Genomic DNA, 19,210 nt, shown 5'->3' on the forward strand with positions numbered 1-19,210 from the left:
ATTCTGCAAATAACAGCACTACTATAGTACTTCCCCTTTGTGTATTACTCCACTCAATTCAATTCAATTCACCTTTATTTGTATAGCGCTTATACAATGTAGATTGTGTCAAAGCAGCTTCACATAAAAGGTCATAGTAAATAGGAACAGTGTAGTTAAGTTTGTAGTGTTGAAGTTCAGTTCAGTTTAGCTCAGTTCAGTGTGGTTTAATATTCACTACTGAGAGTCCAAATACTGAAGAGCAAATCCAACGATGCGCAGCTCTACAGATCCCGAACCATGCAAGTCAGTGGCGACAGCGGAGAGGGAAAAAAACTTTACTAAAGGTGGAAGTGAAGAAAAAAAACCTTGAGAGAAACCAGGCTCAGTTTGTGCATGACCATTTTAATTTCTCCACTGGCCAAACGTCTTGTGCAGAGCTGCAGTCTCAGTGGCGGAGGCTGGAAGCTGGCCTCAGCGAAGACTCGTCTGTCTCTGGAGCGTCACAGGAATCAGTCTCATGTTCTCCACTCTTCCATGACCATCACAGATAGAGCGACAAGCAGAGGACACCCTGCAGTTTGACTAATATTGCTGCTGTTGGACAACATAACGTACTTTTGAGGCTTTTTAGGCAAGAATGTAGTTGCTTTGATTGCAACTATGCAGTTTTCTCCACGTTTCTCAATGTACGTTTTAAACTACAGCTGAACAAATCATTATAAATCAGGTAAGTGACATTCTAAGTCAATCTCTCTGTCTTGTATTTTGTAGGGCTGTATTAATACCACAGAAACTGGTAGTGTTTGCTTTGGCTTTTTCATGGTTAATTTTTGTGTTATTCTGATTGCAACAAATAATTACTGGGAAATCTCTGTAGACTGATGGCATTTTATGCCGTTCAGCCTTATAATCTTAAAATGTGAGCAAAAATCACCTGTTTTGTGATCACTTTAGACATTATGCAGGAGAATCATTCAAATACTAGCTCTAAAGTGATGTTTGTGAAGTAGCAACGGTTTCTGCTGTACTGACGTCAGCTGCAGATGTGAATGAATGGCGGAAAAAAGTAATTCCTCGTACAAAAGGGTTTTTGAGACTCTCTGTGTTTGAGTTTCTTTTTTATATAAACGATTATGCTGTCGAACTGTTGTATAAATGCAATATCACACTCATAGTATAAAGCCTGCAATAAAGCCTGTGGCCTCGAGCCAAAGCACGCCTTCCACCATTGATGAGGTCATAGGTTTTTGAAACGGAGATTTACACATCATCTGAAAGCTGAATAAATAAGCTTACCACTGATGTATGCTTTGTTCGAATACCATATTTTGCCGAGATATGGGTATTGAAAATTTGAAATCTGATGCAAAAAATCTAAATATTGAGAAAATTGCCTTTAAATATGTCTAAATTAAGAGATAAGCAATTACTTATCAAAAAATAAGTTTTGATATATTTACAGTAAGAAATATGTATTGATGGAACATGACCTTTACTTAATATTATTTTGCCATTAATGAAAAATCATTTTCACCTATTCATGTTTTTTTTTTTTTTTTTGCTATATACCCAAACAATATACCAAAAATATACCCAGACAATGTAAACGCCATATATGCATACAAAGAGAACCATTTTATCTCAAGATGTCAGTTGACTTTACTGTGGAAACATTAAAGGCAGGAGTAGTGCTTTAAGTCTCCTCTTTTGTTTTGAAACAAACACAAAACAAGTCTGCCCTAGGATTTAAGCCATCCTTATATATCAATAACAAGTTTATAGCACCACCTGGTGGACGCACCAGTATTTTTAATGAATTATCTTTCAATGAATTAATTTTATGCACCATAACAGCTTTTACCAAAAATCTAATAACTAAACTGAATATAAATTGTATGTTAATGCTTAAAATTAAATTGAAAAATGTCAAATAAAAATAAATAAACAAATAATATACAAAAAATCGAGTAAAAACCTTTTTTAACAATGTAATACCTTTTAAATTTTTAGAATCTGCTTTTATGAGCCTGTGCCCATGTCAGCAGCACAAAAGCCTTATCAGCGTGACATACTGTGCAGTGCACCACAAGACGGCAACGGCAGCAGAAAAGAGATCCAAGAAAATGAAAGCCTAATTCTTCGCTTTTATTTTTAATGAAACGGGGCCCTTGAGGCAGTGAAATGGACTCCTCTTATTTCAAGCTCATTAATACTTAGTACCATAAAGAATGAGATGTGATAGTGAAAGAAGAATGTAAATTATTAATGTGAGGAGACTGTACCTCTCGTGCTGAACACGGCCTTTTGGGTAAGACTGCCGTTTAAATCACTAATACTGGAAGATATTAAATACTGCTTACCCATAATAGTATATTTCTATTAGTAATCATTGTGTGACCTTATATTACCACAATTCATCTTCGAGTAGTCAAATAATGGCTATTTAAGTGCTGTTTATGGGCAGGATTTATAGCACATTTACCTTCAGCTGTAGGTTGTGGTCAGAGTCCGAGTTGTGATTAAAGGTCTGTGTTTCCGAGCCTTCCTCAGTTCTCCACTCCTCCTCCTCACTCGGGATGGGGTCTGTCAGTGGATTTTCAGGAGGCAGAGGGGATGGAGGAGTGCAGGGTTCAGGTTTGCTCAGATCTTCTGGACCAGACGGGACGGGAGGAGTGGAAGCACAATGAGAGGAGAGAGCAGCTCTTAGGCTCTCCGCTAACAGAGAGAGAGAGAGCAGGACGTTAATATACAGATATATGGTATGCATGTAGTTATGTGGATTGTGGTTCATTAACATGATAAAATGTGGTCTTCGAAAAAAAAAAACTCTTGAAGCATTTTGTATTAATAACTATGTGGTTATTTAATCCTCCTCAAGAATTTATTTGAAGAAATATTGTAAAACAAAGCAATATTTTGAAATATGCTCATTTAAAATATTAGTTTTTTAACATATTGTTTCTACACAATTATATGTATAGCATATTTATAATCCATTGATTATTTGTTAAGCACATTTTCATAGACCTGAAAATGAAAGTTCCAACTTATACTGTTTGGAATTTTCATCAAGTATAAACTTGGCAGGTGATTGCTGAAGTAGAAAGTGGTTTTAAAAACGTTATTAAACAAATTAATATACAAACAAACAAACAAACAAAAAATTGTCAAACTAAAACAAGTTCTGGAAATAAGTTTATTTTTATGAAAAAAGGACAAAATCTACTCCAAAACAGAAAGGAAATTAAAATCTATAATTCCAAGTTGTTTCAAATTTGAGGTTGATAAAAATAAAGTATTTTATCTATACATGTCTCATACAGTTGAAGTCAGAATCATTAGCCCCCCTTTTAATTTTTCTTCTTTTTTTAATATTTCCCAAATGATGTTTAACAGAGCAAGGACATTCACAGTATTTTCTATAAAATATTTTCACAGTATTTTCATTTGTTTTATTTTGTCTAGAATAAAAGCAGTTTTTAATTTTTTATAAACCATTTTAAGGTCAAAATTATTAGCCCCTTTAAGCTCATTTTTTCCCGATTGTCTGCAGAACAAACCATCGTTATACAATAACTTGCCTAATTACCCTAACCTGCCTAGTTAACCTAATTACCCCAGTTAAGCTTTTAAATGTCACTTTAAGCTGTATAGAAGTGTCTTGAAAATATATTTAGTAAAATATTATTTACTGTCATCATGGCAAAGATAAAATAAATCAGTTATTAGAAATGAGTTATTAAAACTATTATGTTTAGAAATGTGTTGAAAAAATCTTTTTTCTGTTAAACAGAAATTGGGGAAAAAATAAACACGGGAGCTAATACTTTTGACCAACTGTATATTATATTATATTATATTATATTATATTATATTATATTATATTATATTATATTATATTATATTATATTATATTATATTATATTATTACTAGTTTTCCATTTATTTTCAGTGCATTTATGACAATAAACAACACAAGTGTGATCACCTCACCATGACCATTTACCCTTTTCAAATCATGTCCATGATATACAATTAAAGTCAAAATTATTAGCCCCTCTTTGATTTTTTTTTTCTTTTTTAAATATTTCCCAAATGATGCTTAACAGAGCAAGGACATTTTCACATTATGTCTGATAATATTTTTTTCTTCTAGAGAAAGTCTTGTTTTATTTCTGCTAGAATAAAAGCAGTTTTTAATTCTTTTAAACACAATTTTAAGGTCAAAATTATTAGCCCCTTAAAGCAATTTTTTTTTCAATAGTCTACGGAACAAACCATCGTTATACAATAACTTGCCTAATTACCCTAACCTGCCTAGTTTACCTAATTAACCTAGTTTAGCCTTTAAATGTCACTGTAAGCTGTATGTATGCTGTCATCATGGCAAAGATCAAATAAATCAGTTATTAGAAATTAGTTATTAAAACTATTATGTTTAGAAATGTGTTGAAAATATCTTCTCTCCATTAAACAAGATGGAGAAAAAATAAATAAACAGGGGGGCTAATAATTCAGGGGGCTAATAATTCTGACTTCAACTGTTTATTATTTCCACAATGCCAAAGTGTCAAAAGCAATGTTTTGCATCACTCTGATCAAATAACAATATTCTAAAATGTTATTTTTTTCAGTCAAAAATAGACAACATCAGAAAATTAAAACAGTATAGTTTTGTAGCATTACAAATGTTTTACTGTTATGTTTGATCCATTATTGTACACCTGATGAAAAATGAGCAAACTCACCCTCTCTGAGTGCGGCGCTGAGCAGTACTCCAGCCTGGGGAACGTCTTCAGTGCTGGGTCGTACCAGCAGCCTGGGCTCTGGTCCTGCCTCTCGCTGGCCTGCCATCACTGACAGCTCGGCATAGATGTGCAGCTTCTCCTCCAGATTGGAACAGATGAGGTGATCATGGCCACATAGTGTCTCTATGAAAGAAAAATGATGGATGTCATGTTCAACTTGTTAAAAAATCTAAACAAAACAGAAGTAACTCTATTAGCTGTGTTTCTATCTAAAGAACAAAATTCAAATATCACATAAATCATTTATAAATAAAGCACAGTCCCATCTGTTTAGGAAAATATACGAATTAGGGCTGAACAATATAGCATTTGAGCACTGGTATCTCAATGTGTGTATCAGCAACAGTAACATAGCAGAATTATTAAAAGATTATTTATTAAAAATGTTATTAAAAAGGTGATGCCGTGGCGCAGTAGGTAGAGCTGTCGCCTCACAGCAAGAAGGTCACTGGTTCGAGCCTCATCTAGGTCAATTGGTGTTTCTGTGTGGAGTTTGCATGTTCTCCCCGCGTTTGCGTGGGTTTCCTCCAGGTGCTCCAGTTTCCCACACAGTCCAAAGACATGCAGTACAGGTGAATTGGGTAGGCTAAATTGTCCGTAGTGTATGAGTGTGTATGGATGTTTCCCAGAGATAGGTTGCAACTGGAAAGGCATCCGCTGCGTAAAACATATGCTTGTTAAGTTGGCGATTCATTCCGCTGTGGCGACCCCAGATTAATAAAGGGACTAAGCTGAAAATAAAATGAATGAATGAATGATTTTATTCAAGATTAAAAGATAAAGATGTTATTAAATGTCATTTTTTAACATTTTTATACAAAGATGACCATGTTATTTTACATTTGATTTTTGTACTTGAATACTGTTTGACTTTCCAGAAACCATAAAGCACTATTTATTCATTTTTATTTGCTTGTAATTTATCAGAATTTATGCAGATGCACATCATTGAAAAATACTTGACTATCTCAGTCAATCTAAATTATTGGAATCCTTACCAATAGAGCAATTTAACTCATCTGCTGAAATGATATTAAAATCATGAAAATAATAAATAATAAAAATGCACAAAGAGTGCTCGGGATAATTGAATACATCGCATTTTGAAAATTAACATTTGTCTCCATTTCTCAGTGAATATAGGCAATGTATTTTGGTGCATTTAAGCAAAACTGATTTATTAAACAGATATATTTATTTAAATATTATTTAAGTCACCAAACATATTTAAAATTGAAAGATAATACAATTAAATTCAAATATTGGAAAAAAAAATTAAAACCTACAAAATTTGAAAAAAAAAAAAAGAAATTTTTTTGCTCCTCTTGACTTTTCCTCTTTTTTTAAATTTGTATTTAATATTTTTCTATAACATATAAATTTGGGTGTAGTAGTTTTTGGACTGTTATTGTAAGTTATTTTGTTAGATTAGCTCCAGATTTGGCTTCAGTACTGACTAATCTAATGTATATGCACAAATATAATATTGTATAGCTTCCTATTAAAAATATTAATTTAAAAGTTAGATTTGTGAGGGGTGTACTTATATATGCTGAGCACTGTATTTATGCAAGTGGGAAACCCACTTCAGCTCCTTTTTCCCCCATAGCACTGTAAATAAGTTGTGCCTCAGTGCAGTAGAGAGCACAATAAACAGTGACTCATGTTATTTTGTATTTTTTGCTTGATGCTTGAGAAAAATGATTGTGTAAGAGTTCAAGGAAGTAACTACTGTATATAAAATCATTTTAATGGTCGGCTTTCATTAGGATGTTTGCAGAATTATTAAAACAGCATTTGAGATCAGTCCACTGGTTAGTAAAGTAATCCAAACAGATCTGTCTACGCTCTGCCTCAGGTCCTACGCTGTTTCAGCCTCATTGTAAACTCAGCACCACAGGAGGTAAGGCACTCTCTTACCGTGCACCCAAACTTTGAAATGCTCTTCCCACAAACATTAGGAATGCTGGTTCCGTTTTTCGGATGAGACTTTAAACCGAGGTCCTGACATTCTGTGGTCATTACAAATCCCTTGGCACTTCTCGTAAAAAGAGTAGGGGTGTAACCCCTGTGTCCTGGCCAAATTCCCTCCATTGGCCCTTACCGATCATGGCCTCCCAATCATCCCCATCCACCGAATCAGCTGTATCACTGTCTCACCACTCTACCAATAGCTGTTGTGGTGAGCGCACTGGCGCCATTGACCTGTGGCTGCCGTCGCACCATCCAAGTGGATGCTGCACACTGGTGGTGGTGTGGACAGACCCCCTCATGATTGTAAAGTGCTTTGGGTGTGTGACTATACACAATAAATGCGCTATATAAATACACATTAATTACTTACTTACTTACTTCCTTCCTTGGACAGATTTAAGAAGCTACCTAAAACTCATCTTTTTAGGACTGTTTTTAATTTGTGATATCTTTTCTATTCTTACTGTGTTTTTACTGTATTCTTTATTGTTTTATTGTGCTTTGTTGTTTTTTTTAATGTCTTGTAAGCACTTTGGCTTTTAGAAAAGTAAAAAAAGAAATAAAATGTATCATTATTATTATTATTAAATCATATCTTGAGACAAAAATCACAGACACAAGGATCATCAAGACATTTACTTATTAGCTAAAGTTAGTGTTTCCATCATAGTTTATGCACATTTTCTTTTCCATATCTATTTACTGGATAAATTATTAAAATGTTTTACCAGTAATAAATTATTTTAATAGCATGAAGTGGACTTATAAATGTATGAACCAACACTTTAAAGCAGTAGTATAGGGACTGTGTACATTCTTTATTAGCCAATCAGCTTTTGTCAGAACTTAATTTTCCTGCAAATCCAAAGTTTTGGCCTGTACTAGCTAAGTAATTTAACATAAACTGAGATTAATGGCAATGTTAATGTACCGATACCATAATAAGTTATGATAAGTTATACATTTCATCCATTATGAACCTCCCTGAATTCATCAGCACAGCTGGTAGGCTTTTTTTTTACCTTGCAGCCGGTGGATCTTTTGGACCTTTGCTTCTGTGACTCTCCTTTCCTCTTCTGACTCACTTGTAGTTTCATCCTCCTCTTCAGGGCAACTTCACGAAACAAACAGAGTTTAAAATTAGAACACACTTGGCTCTTCTCAGCTTCTGTGCAACAACATGCCTCATCATTACACACTTCTCCACGGCCTCTCTGATGAGTCTCATCCAGGCGTTGCGTTCATCTTTAGAGGCTGCGTGCACCTCGTACATCTCAGGCCCGGCTGAAGATGCGCTGATCAGAAACATGCCTCTCTCTTCATTGGCCACCTCACGCACAATTAGTTTCTGCAGAGAGATCACTGGAGGCTTCTGGTCCTGACAAATACAGCAAGACGAAAAATGTAATTCTGAACAAATGCATACAAATATTTACACTTTATATAGTTTCACAATATTTCGGGTCAAATGTTTTTGAGAAAATTAATCCTTTGATTCAGCATTAATGCATTAAATTGATCAAAAGTGACATGCTCTACACCATAATGTTACTTGATTTTTATCATTAAATGTTTATAAATGCTGGTCCTGAACATTTATCAAGAAAAACTGAAAACGTGTCTCATGGATAAAACTAAAGTATTTAGGCAGCACAACTGTGTTCTACATTTATAATAAGAAGAAATGTTTCTTGGGCATGAAATTATCATATTTGAATTATTTCTGATAGATCACATGACCCTGAAAACATGAGAAATTATGCTGAAAATGTTACTTAAATATAAACATTTGAAAATACTACTGTTTTTATTATATACTTGGTTAAGGTTAAGGCATGGTGAAAACAGAAAATTCAATTTGAATCCAACTTCTTAACATATCTTTTTTTACTGCATGTTTGATTAACAGGGTTTCTGCAGGTCTCACCAAGTTAAATGTAAGACTTTAAGCCATTTTTATTTTTAAAAAAAAATTTAAAAAATGATTATAATCGAATATATTTAATAATACATTAATAATAATTCAATAATAAGAAATATATAGGTCAGGTCAGTATCTTCAGCAGTAAATAAATAGAGAACTTTGAGCCAAATGTTACTGTAAGGAAAGTAACTAAATGCTGTTTGTAAATAAAAAGTTAAGTTTTATTGAGATGGATTGTTGGTGATTGTATGGGTGTTAATGGCCAGATTTGGGTAGCTATACATGAACAAAGGAACATTAAGACCCATCAAAAAAAAAAAAAAAAAGATTTAAGACCTACAACACAATATTTTTTGTAGAATTAAGACATTGTAAGGTCTGAAGGCATTGTAAGGCATTTTAAGACGAGCCATTACCCAGGTCCCTATGATGTTCTGATGTAGAGATATTGCTGTTTTTAAATGGTTGCTAGGTTAGCCAGTTTTAATGCTATGGGGACAATTGACAGCTTAATGATGATACATCAAAGCCTCTTGCCAATATTAGTGATATAAATCAACCCTGATGTCTTTATGACAGTCAAAAACTGGACTTGGAAATTATGTAAAATGTCTCGCCACATTTTATTGAAAATATAATGCTTAATAAGTGATACATGCAAAAATGGCTTGCCTTATCAGTAAAAAAATATGGAGTTTAAATCATGGAGTTTTATGGCTTACCATATTTTGAGAAAAATAATGCTTAACAACTATTTATTGGAAAACTATAAGTCTGATAAACCTGAAAAGATATAGCAATAAAATCTAATGCAGAACACAGCTTTTGGCCAAATTTTGGGCTTATAGAATTTTTTGATATGCCCGGATCATTAAAATGTAATATTTGTAATAAAATGTAATGTAATATAAATGTAATTTAACTTTTTTTATTCAAAAACGATAAATCTGAGATATAGCAGCAATCTTGAATGCAGAAGGCACATTTTGACCAAATTTGGGCCTTGCAGCATGAAAGGTCTAGGAGGAGATACATTTGTATTCAAGGACAGAGTAGTATTACAGTATGTTGGCTTTCTCAAGTCAACATAAATATCTTACAGACCCAAACATTTGAACTCTTATGTATGATTACATTGATAAAAACATAGTAAATCCAGAAACCAACCACAGTAGCAAAAATGTATTTCTGATCTTTCTCCTGAAGGAACACCAGTGAATCAGAGAGCAAAAACGCCAGAACATCTGTGGAAGATCAGAAATCATATAATGCAGTCAGATCTATCTCATTTGCTAGATCATTAATGGTGATCTATCCACAATAACTTTCATGTTAAATATTGTATTAAGTGTTGTGCATATTTCATCGGTCAATGAACTGTCTGACCTTTCAGCCTTCCTGTGGCCGTCTTCCAGAGCAGCGGGCCCTGGTGCAGCAGAGCCCTGCCGCTGGTGATGTCCTGCTTGCGGAAAGTGCAGCCGGTCTTCAGTTTGGTGGAGCATTTGTTCTCCATGCGGCCCAAGACTTCACTCAGCTTCTGGTTCTGCTCATACTGACTCACGTACTGGTCCACAGCGGAAATCAGCTCTCGAATCAGGACTAGAGCTCGAGAGAGGTCCGAGTGCTCTTCTGTGCCATCTGAAGAAAAGAAACTGTCTAATCTAATGTGTCCAGCATAGTTGTGATTTTATGTGTATGTATTGTACATTAAGGAAAAATTACCCTCGGTGTACTGCAGTATTCTCTCTAGGAGGACGGGGTATTTTGTAATTCGCTGCGTCACTAACAAAATACATGCTGGGATCTCTCGCCTCTTCACCAGCGAGTTGCTACTCTGTTGCTGTAAAGCCGAAAAGATGCGATTGGTTAAATGAATTTCAGTGCTGCCAAAAACATCTATTATACTGTACTTTAATCTTGGACTGATTAAGTAATGGTTGATCGGTCTCTCACTTTGATGAAGAGCTGAAATCTCTTGTTCTGCTGCTGAAGCTCTTTGAAGTAACTGACCGCTTCTGTGTGATGACTGCAAAACTCTCCATACACCTGCTTCATCTTCTCTGCATTCTCCTGGGAGAACTGAAATCAACACGAACACACATTGGAGATGTTTTTAACATCACATTGGTGATTTATTAGCATGGACAAACAAGCTAACAGGCAGATCTGTTACTGAACACAGTATAATTACATATAGAATCTTTTGTTTTTTACTTAGTCTCCATATAAGCCTTAAGGGTCGAAAATGAATGTGAAATGTAGAGCATGCCAATAACAAGTACACACAATACAAGCTATAGTGTTACCAGTTGGCAGGTATCTTGTTTTATTCTGAAAGTACCTCTGAACACAATATGGTTTATCGTGATGATCAAAAGGTACAGTAATGGCATTGTTATTATGCAAATTTGTAATCTGATGTGCATGTTTCACTGTGACCTTTCAAATCAGCAGCTTATGATAATAGGGCTATGTACCTGTAATAGGGTCATGATAACATTTTATTATTTTAGAGAGGCTCAGTTCACCACTATTGGTGAACTATTATAATCACCAACGCTCACTACAAGTGCTGCAAGCCACAATTAATATGCATTTGAAACTGCACGTTCACATGCTAAAAATGGTTTATAATAATTATTCATTCTTATCTAGACTTATTATTATTAAAAAAATAAAACTTTACTAAATTAAAAATGTTAATACACTGATGATAATAATAATAATTCATTCTTGTTCTTTTCGGCATTGTCTCTTTATTAATCAGGGGTCACCACAGCAGAATGAACCACCAACTTATCCAGCATATGTTACCCTTCCAGCCACAACCCATCACTGGGCAACACTCATACACTCTCATTCACACACGTACACTACGGACAATTTAGCCTGCCCAATTCACCTGTGCCCCATGTCTTTGGACTTCTGGGGAAAATCGGAGCACCCGGAGGAAACCCATGCGAACGCGGGGAGAACATGCAAACTTCACACAGAAATGCCAACTGACCCAGCCGAGGCTCGAACCAGCGACCTTCTTGCTGTGAGGCGACAGCACTACTTACTGCGCCACCGCGTCGCCCAATAATAATATTATTATTAAGTAGGTCGCTGGTTCGAGTCTCGGCTGGGTTAGTTGGCATTTCTATGTGTAGTTTGCATGTTCTTAATAAAGGGGCTAAGCCAAAAAGAAAATGAATGAATGAATGAATAAATGATAATAATAATAATAGGGCATCACAGTGGTGCAGTGGGTAACACAATCGCCTCACAGCAAGTAGGTCGCTGGTTCGAGTCTTGGCTGGGTTAGTTGGCACATGGGTTAGATGTGGAGGCTGAAGTATGAGAAGGAGTGCTATCCTGCTGAAGAACTTGCCCTCTACTGTGGTTTGTAATGTAATGTAATGGGCAGCACAAATGTCTTGATGTTGCCATGTCACCATCCCTGCAGATCTCTCGCACGCCCCCATACTGAATGTAACCCCAAACCATGATTTTTCCTTCAACAAACTTGACAGATTTCTGTGAGAATCTTGGGTCCATACAGGTTCCAATAGGTCTACTACAGTATTTGTGATGATTGGGATGCAGTTCAACAGATGATTCATCTGAAAAATCTACCTTCTGCCACTTTTCCAAATTATCTTCTCATAATTGGGATCGACAACAATAATTTTGTAATGTAGTGTATTTATGAATAGTATTTTTTGGCAACCAACAATAAAAATCTTAACCTTTGTTAATTTGATTATTTACTAACACATATGCATCTGTTAGAGTAATTATATTTAATAGACCTGAACAGAGAATGAACTGTTGAAATTTTTGTTAACCAACTTTACAATAATTTTAAAATACTGTAACGTGTGTATTATGCATTGTTGGTAAATGCTATTTAATACATTAACCAGTGTTAACTAATGAGATCCTGATATGATTGAATCTGAATCATGTACTCACACAGAAATATTTACAATTACTTAAACTGATGTACCTGTTGCAGAAAAATATCACCCACACGGTGGATGAGGAAGTTTTTGCTGCTGTTGTTCTGGACGCAGCTTTGCCGTCGTTCCCTCATCGCTGACAGGAAATCACGATGGAGGAGAAGCAGCTCATCTAAGCAAGGAAAAATCCGGCCAATGGTCTCTGCATCCAGACCCACTTCATCCCGCATTCCCCTCCTGAAGACCTCTGCCATCACCATGAGTGTCTGCACATGATGGAGCTCGGTCTGCATGAACTCTGCAGGAGCACAAAAGCACCGTCAGAAAAATGATGAAGACCAGCTATGAACAGGATGCAATTGCACAGAATGTTTTTTAATGAGAAACACTGACCGTAAATCACATCCTGTCTCTTGATGATGCGTTTTTCTTGCATCCTACAGAACTGGGCCTCCACAGCTAAACTCCATGACTCGGCCTCCAAATCAACAGCATTCATCAGCAGCTCAATCTGTAGAGGGGAATCCACCGAGTCTGTAGAGAAGGAACACGGACAAAAGTAAATAAAAATGTTTACCTTTGGCTATTGAGGCTAAATGCATATGTATTTTTCATAGGTATACAACTGTACAGATAACAAACCTATTTGAAAGTAATTTTGAAATGTTGTTAATCCAAATGAGCAAAACCCAACTAATTACAGCACATACATTGCAATGGAATTAAATTAGAGTAGAATAATATATAAATCTCAAAGACATTTTTTTTTAATTGTTGATTGTGAAATGTTCATATTTCGGTTTTTGGAGTCCCCAACAATAGTTGACATATGTGTTAATAAATTACTATATGCAACCATAATGTAGCTAGTGGATTAAAGAAGGCTTCAAAGGCTTGTTGGCATCTATTGTATTGTTCAGATGTCTTACATAATACCAGCAGAAGAATTAACAAACTTAAACCAGCAAAAGATAACAACCCACTAAAAAAAATCTGTGAAATACAATGTAGAAAATTGTGTATTGAACATTGTTATTATTTATTTATTTTTAATTATGTATTATTATTTTTGTCATTTGTTAATGTATTTATTTTCACATTTTATTAAATTATTTGTTTTATTCTTGATGTTTCAATATTTCAGTATTAGTTAGTAGTTAGTATTAGTATTTTCTCTATATTTTGTTCTGAACAAAACCCAATAAAATATTTTGGGGGAAAAAGTATAATATGCGTTTATTTTGACCTTATTAGCTCAATGAGTCGCTGAATAAAACATTGACCAAACCCCTCCTCTGCATGCCAGAAACTGAACACACATCACCATTACGGGATTATGGCTGATCAAGTTATGTAGATTTGATACAGCGTATGAACAGACACCATGGCTTTCTTTAATTTTACCTTATAAAGTCAAAATAGAAAGCATCCATGGTTGCTGATTAACCTTCCTCCAATAACAACCGGCCCTGACAGGAACACGGCACAAGGTTGGGGCTATAGTGTGGTATTGTTGTGAAAATGAACTTTAACCTTTAATTCATCGCAGCCTTGTCTTTTGGTGGTAATATTAATTAGTATTTTCCCCTCACAGTAGGGCTGCAAGATTAAGTAAAATAAAAATTGTGTCTGCGATTCAGGAAAAACTGCGATTGTCAAATGAAATGTAAACTGGAAACAAAAAGATGAGATGTTTTGTTTTCAGAGAAAATCACTAAAATTTAAATGTAAGGTTAAAACAAACACAAATATGTGCCAAGACAGTCAGATAAATCAACCTAATTCAGCTCAAAAACACATCATCATACCCCAACAGACAACTGTATCTCAGGTAAATACATCTTGATTTAAGAATGTGTAAATGTTTGTAACAAAAACACTAAGAAAGATTTTTATAACTGTAGATGGACTGTTTTAAAAGACCTTCAGAAACCTTGTTTATGTTCTGATAAGCTTTCACCAGTTCATTCATTCGTTCGTTTTCATTTCGGCATAGTCTCTTTGTTAATCTGGGGTCGCCACAGTGGAAAGAATCGCCAACTTATCCTGCATATGTTTTACGCAGCAGATATCCTTCCTGCTGCAACCCATCATTTGGAAACACCCATACACTCCCATTCACACACATACACCACAGTCAATTTAGCTTACCCAATTCACCTATAGCGCATGTCTTTGGACTTGTGGGGGAATCCGGAGCACCTGGAGGAAACCAACGCCAACACGGGGAGAACATGCAAACTCCACACAGAAATGCCAACTGACCCAACCCAGGCTGGAACCAGTGACCTTCTTGCTGTGAGGCGACAGCGCTACCCACTGCGGTACCCACTTTCACCAGTTATTACATCAAATATCCAGCTGTTTTACCTTCAATGATGGACGAGTCTGTGGATGTTGAGGACTCCATGGTTTGGAGGATCTCCTCTGATTGGATGTGGTTCCTCCAAAGAGGAGAATCACTATCAGCTTCTGGGCTCTCGCTAAGCCTAATAGAGAAGTATCAAGATTATTTATTAAAACATGACGGTACCTTTATGTCTTTTTTCAATAAGATCACAGGCAGACAAATGAAATGTATGTCCATTTACACCAGCTCTTTTAATTCACTTCTTTTGTCTACTTTCTTGATATTAAGTTGCTTGTGTGTGTTTTCTATGTGTTTTAATGTTGCTTTAATATTGCCAAATTAGCTTTTTTAGCACATATGAATGTGAAAGTGGACAACAACAAAAAAACAATAAGAGCAGAAGAACTGATTAGAGAAAATCTTTTTTTCTGCAGTTTGTTGACTTAAAAATCAACCTCACAAGTTCAAATCTCATCTGGCTATCTTATTTTTACATTTTACAATGTTTAGGAACAAAATGTCTAAAAATGAGGTCAAGAGGTGGACCATAGCTGCAAATGATCTAAAGCAAGAGTGCCCAAACTTTTTTCTTATAAAGGGCCAAAAACCAAACTTGATTGAGGGATGTGGGCCAAATATATACCAAACCGAACGTATAACATCGTACAACATTGAATTTGACATTGGTTATTTCCTAATTTATTCAATAATATTTAAAATTTTTAATTTAATTTTAATTTATTTAATTTAATGAATTTAAATTGTAATGTATTAACTAATGCAGTCATATTTAACATTTTATAATAAACTTATTATTACAGTAAAAACATAATCTCATTTATACCGCAATGGAGTTCTGCTAAAAACACTAGTCGACCTGCACCTACCTTTGTCTTGATTTTTTCTCTCTGATGTTCTTGTGCATCGTTTTTTGTCAAGTGATATTTCTTACATTTTAAGGTCTGCTTCATTTACAACATTTAATTGAAACATTTCATTTCAGTTGGCTTTTTTGCAACTCAGCAATAAAACAAAGAAACAAAGGGTTACATTCATATATAAATAACAATCTCTGTCAAAGGCATTCGCCCCAACCACATCCCTCTCTATTTAGATGGGATGGTGGGCCAAATCAAAGGTTACCATAGGCCAACTTTGGCCCGCAGACCATACTTTGGGCATCTGTGGTCTAAAGTGTACAAGTTCAAACCATTCAATCATTTACGCCTGCATTAGGTGTTGTCCACATGTGATCCAATCAGCAAAAACAAATCTAAAAATTCTGTGTGTATACAAAGTCTAATATGCAGATTTGCTTAGTAGTATATTTGAGATTGAGAACATCACAGCATTTGGATGATTAATGTGTATGATTCATGCATCTTTATTCTGGTTAAATGTTACCATGAAGTAAGCATTTCGGACCTTTCCGTGGTTATGGGCACACTTCTGGACAGAGGACAAGAAAGAGGAGCCGAGTCTCGTGATGTCATCACAGGAAGAGAAGCAGAGGTAGAGATCTGAGAGGACGATGAGGAATTCTCACGCACTGTAAAATCTAAATACAGCATGAAAAAAGACCAAAACAAAGAGATGAGTTTACATGTAAACAACCTTGGGAGGTAAAAAAAAACTGACTGATTACCTTCTATATATTATTTTATACATGAAATACTCACTTTGAGGGAGGGAGGCTGTCTTGCTTTTAACTGTCATCACAGAATATTTGTCTTGAGGTTTCTGCAAAGGAAAGTGTTGTTAATATACTGTTAATAGTTTATTAGACCGATTGCCAGCATTGTATATTGTAAAAATAGGGCTCATCTTAGATACTCTGCTCTTTGTGTCTGACCAAACATGGGCAAACGTGTATTTAGCAGTGTTTAAATATTAAACCCAGGCAATCTATCAGGCTTTAATGTTGTTTCAGAGGGAGAAAAAAAGTCTACCTTCAGGCATGGCGTAGATGAGTCCTTACAGCCCTTATGGACACTCACCGCACAGTCTAGGATGAAAGAAAAAAATAAACAAATTTCAAAAAAACAATATGAATAAAACATTTAAATTAATTAAACACATTCATATCTACCACTTTCAAAAAGGTTTTCAAAGTTTTACCACAAAATTTTAATAAATGAGTCCGCAAGACGGCCATAAACACATTACACCTTTTACAATTTTTTCAGAATTTTGTTGGTAACTTACACATGCAATGGAGAACCTCTTTCCCTGAAGCTGGCTTGGTGCAGATCTCACAGAGTGTTGACCCCAGGACAGATCCCGCTGTGAACTGGTGTCCGTTGACCTGCTTGTCTTTGGTCTCTCTCTCTTTTCCTTTCCCCTTGAAAAACCAGGGGAAAGCCATCAGATCACTGACAGTCCTCAACACCATCTGCCACGACTCCATGCTAAACCCCACATTTTCATCAATAATTTCTGCTTGTGACGTTAGTCTACAGTCGGCATGTTTGTGTAGCAAAAAAAAAGCCACGGGAGAGCTTTCTGTTAGTAAAAGAGTTACATCCGAAAGAAGGTTTAATGATTAATAGACTCCTCTGGCTGTTTTTGGTCTTTACCATTTCTTTTTCATCCTTCCTATTAAAGGAGGCATTGTGTGTGAAAAAAACTAAATTATTTTACAAAAATATTTTAAAAAATCTTTGGCTCTGCTGAGAATTTAAATTTTTTTTATTTGCAAGTGACATTTAACAAAGCAAGGACATTTTTGACAGTATTTACTTTTTTCTGGAGACTTTTATAGAAAAGATTAAACCGTTTTATTTATTTTAGGTTTGCTGGAATGAAAGTAGTTTAATTTAAATATATATATGACTTTAAGGTCAATATTAGTTTTTTTTTCATAATTAATCTAACTTGCCTAGGTATCCATATTAAACTAATTAAGCCTTTAAACTGCACTTTTAGTTGATTATTAGTATCTTCCAAAAAAAAAAAAAAAAAAAAGTTATGTACTGTCATTATGGCAAAAACAAAAGAAATTGGAAAAGAAATTCTAATTGTTATTAGAAATTAATTATTAAAAATATTACGTCTAAGCATGTGTTAAAAAAAGCTAAAAAAAAAAAAAGCTGAAAGTCGATGAAAAGCTTCACTTATTGATGATTGATTTGTCTTTCAAGGCAACAATATTTATATTGCTTACATTTACTTATTACAATGTCTTTAAACATTTTTAAACTGTGAATATTGTTAAAAGTAAGTACATAGGAATTAAATACAGTTAAAGTCAGAATTATTAGCCCCTTGTTTATTTTTTCCCCTATTTTCTGTTTAACGGAGAGAAGATTTTTAACACATTTCTAAACATAATAGCTTTATTAAATCATTTCTAATAACTGATTTATTTTATCTTTGCCATGGTGACAGTAAATAATATTGGACTAGATATTTTTCAAGACACTTCTATACAGCTTAAAGTGACATTTAAAGTAAAAATTGTAAAGATTAAAATGTGGCTGCTTTTTTCCTTTTTACAATTTTTACTTATATTTTTAGATTATATTTTATGTGTAATTGTATTTATTGTAATTTCTTTTTAAAACTCTACTTTTGTATTAGTATGTTAGGCACCTAAGGACTGAGAGTAACGCAATTTCAATTCTCTGTATGTCCTGTACATGTGGTTGAATTGACAATAAAGCTGACTTTGATGATGAAAACAGTTTAAAAATAAAACAGAAAACGTTTATACCATTAAAAACATTACTATAACATCCTTACATCTTAGACTACTCTAGACTACTCTCTGGCACCCACACGTATGAGTCGGTAACTCCAATCTTAGCTGCACTTCACTGGTTACCCATTAAATACAGAATTGAGTTTAAAATCTTATTCGTTTACAAAGCCGTCAATAATCTTGCTCCTCAGTACCTTACTGACTTGCTTTGTCCATATACCCCATCTCGATCATTGAGATCTTATGATCTCAAGTTACTTACCGTGCCCAGAACACGCCTTAAAAAACGAGGTGATCGAGCGTTTGCTGTTGCTGGTCCTAAACTCTGGAACACTCTACCAATTCATATTAGACTTTCCCCCTCCATTTCTGTGTTTAAGTCTGTTTCAAAGACCTATTTATTTCCTCTTGCTTTTAATACTCCTTGATCTCTGTTTTATTGCTTTTATTTGTTAAATGTTTCGTTTATAGTCTACTTCTCTGTCTTTAGCTCTCCTATGTACAGCACTTTGGTCAACCTTGGTTGTT

General features: G+C 34.8%; 1 protein-coding gene across 1 annotated transcript in view; it reads right to left on the reverse strand.

Moving 5' to 3' along the window:
• The window catches only part of arhgef28a (Rho guanine nucleotide exchange factor (GEF) 28a), a 124,481-nt gene that overhangs the window by 27,237 nt on the left and 78,034 nt on the right, over positions 1-19,210 (reverse strand). Inside the window, exons 18-32 of the mRNA XM_056458065.1 lie at positions 17,188-17,323; positions 16,932-16,987; positions 16,662-16,722; positions 16,408-16,540; positions 15,003-15,121; positions 13,026-13,166; positions 12,680-12,930; positions 10,642-10,767; positions 10,411-10,528; positions 10,075-10,326; positions 9,856-9,932; positions 7,964-8,142; positions 7,787-7,878; positions 4,731-4,913; positions 2,465-2,697 (exon numbers count right to left, since the gene is read on the reverse strand). Coding sequence (XP_056314040.1) covers positions 2,465-2,697; positions 4,731-4,913; positions 7,787-7,878; positions 7,964-8,142; positions 9,856-9,932; positions 10,075-10,326; positions 10,411-10,528; positions 10,642-10,767; positions 12,680-12,930; positions 13,026-13,166; positions 15,003-15,121; positions 16,408-16,540; positions 16,662-16,722; positions 16,932-16,987; positions 17,188-17,323 — 2,157 coding nt within the window. The remainder of the gene's footprint in view (positions 1-2,464; positions 2,698-4,730; positions 4,914-7,786; positions 7,879-7,963; positions 8,143-9,855; positions 9,933-10,074; positions 10,327-10,410; positions 10,529-10,641; positions 10,768-12,679; positions 12,931-13,025; positions 13,167-15,002; positions 15,122-16,407; positions 16,541-16,661; positions 16,723-16,931; positions 16,988-17,187; positions 17,324-19,210) is intronic.

Source organism: Danio aesculapii, chromosome 5, assembly GCF_903798145.1.
Source record: "Danio aesculapii chromosome 5, fDanAes4.1, whole genome shotgun sequence".
Classification (NCBI taxonomy): Eukaryota; Metazoa; Chordata; class Actinopteri; order Cypriniformes; family Danionidae; genus Danio; species Danio aesculapii.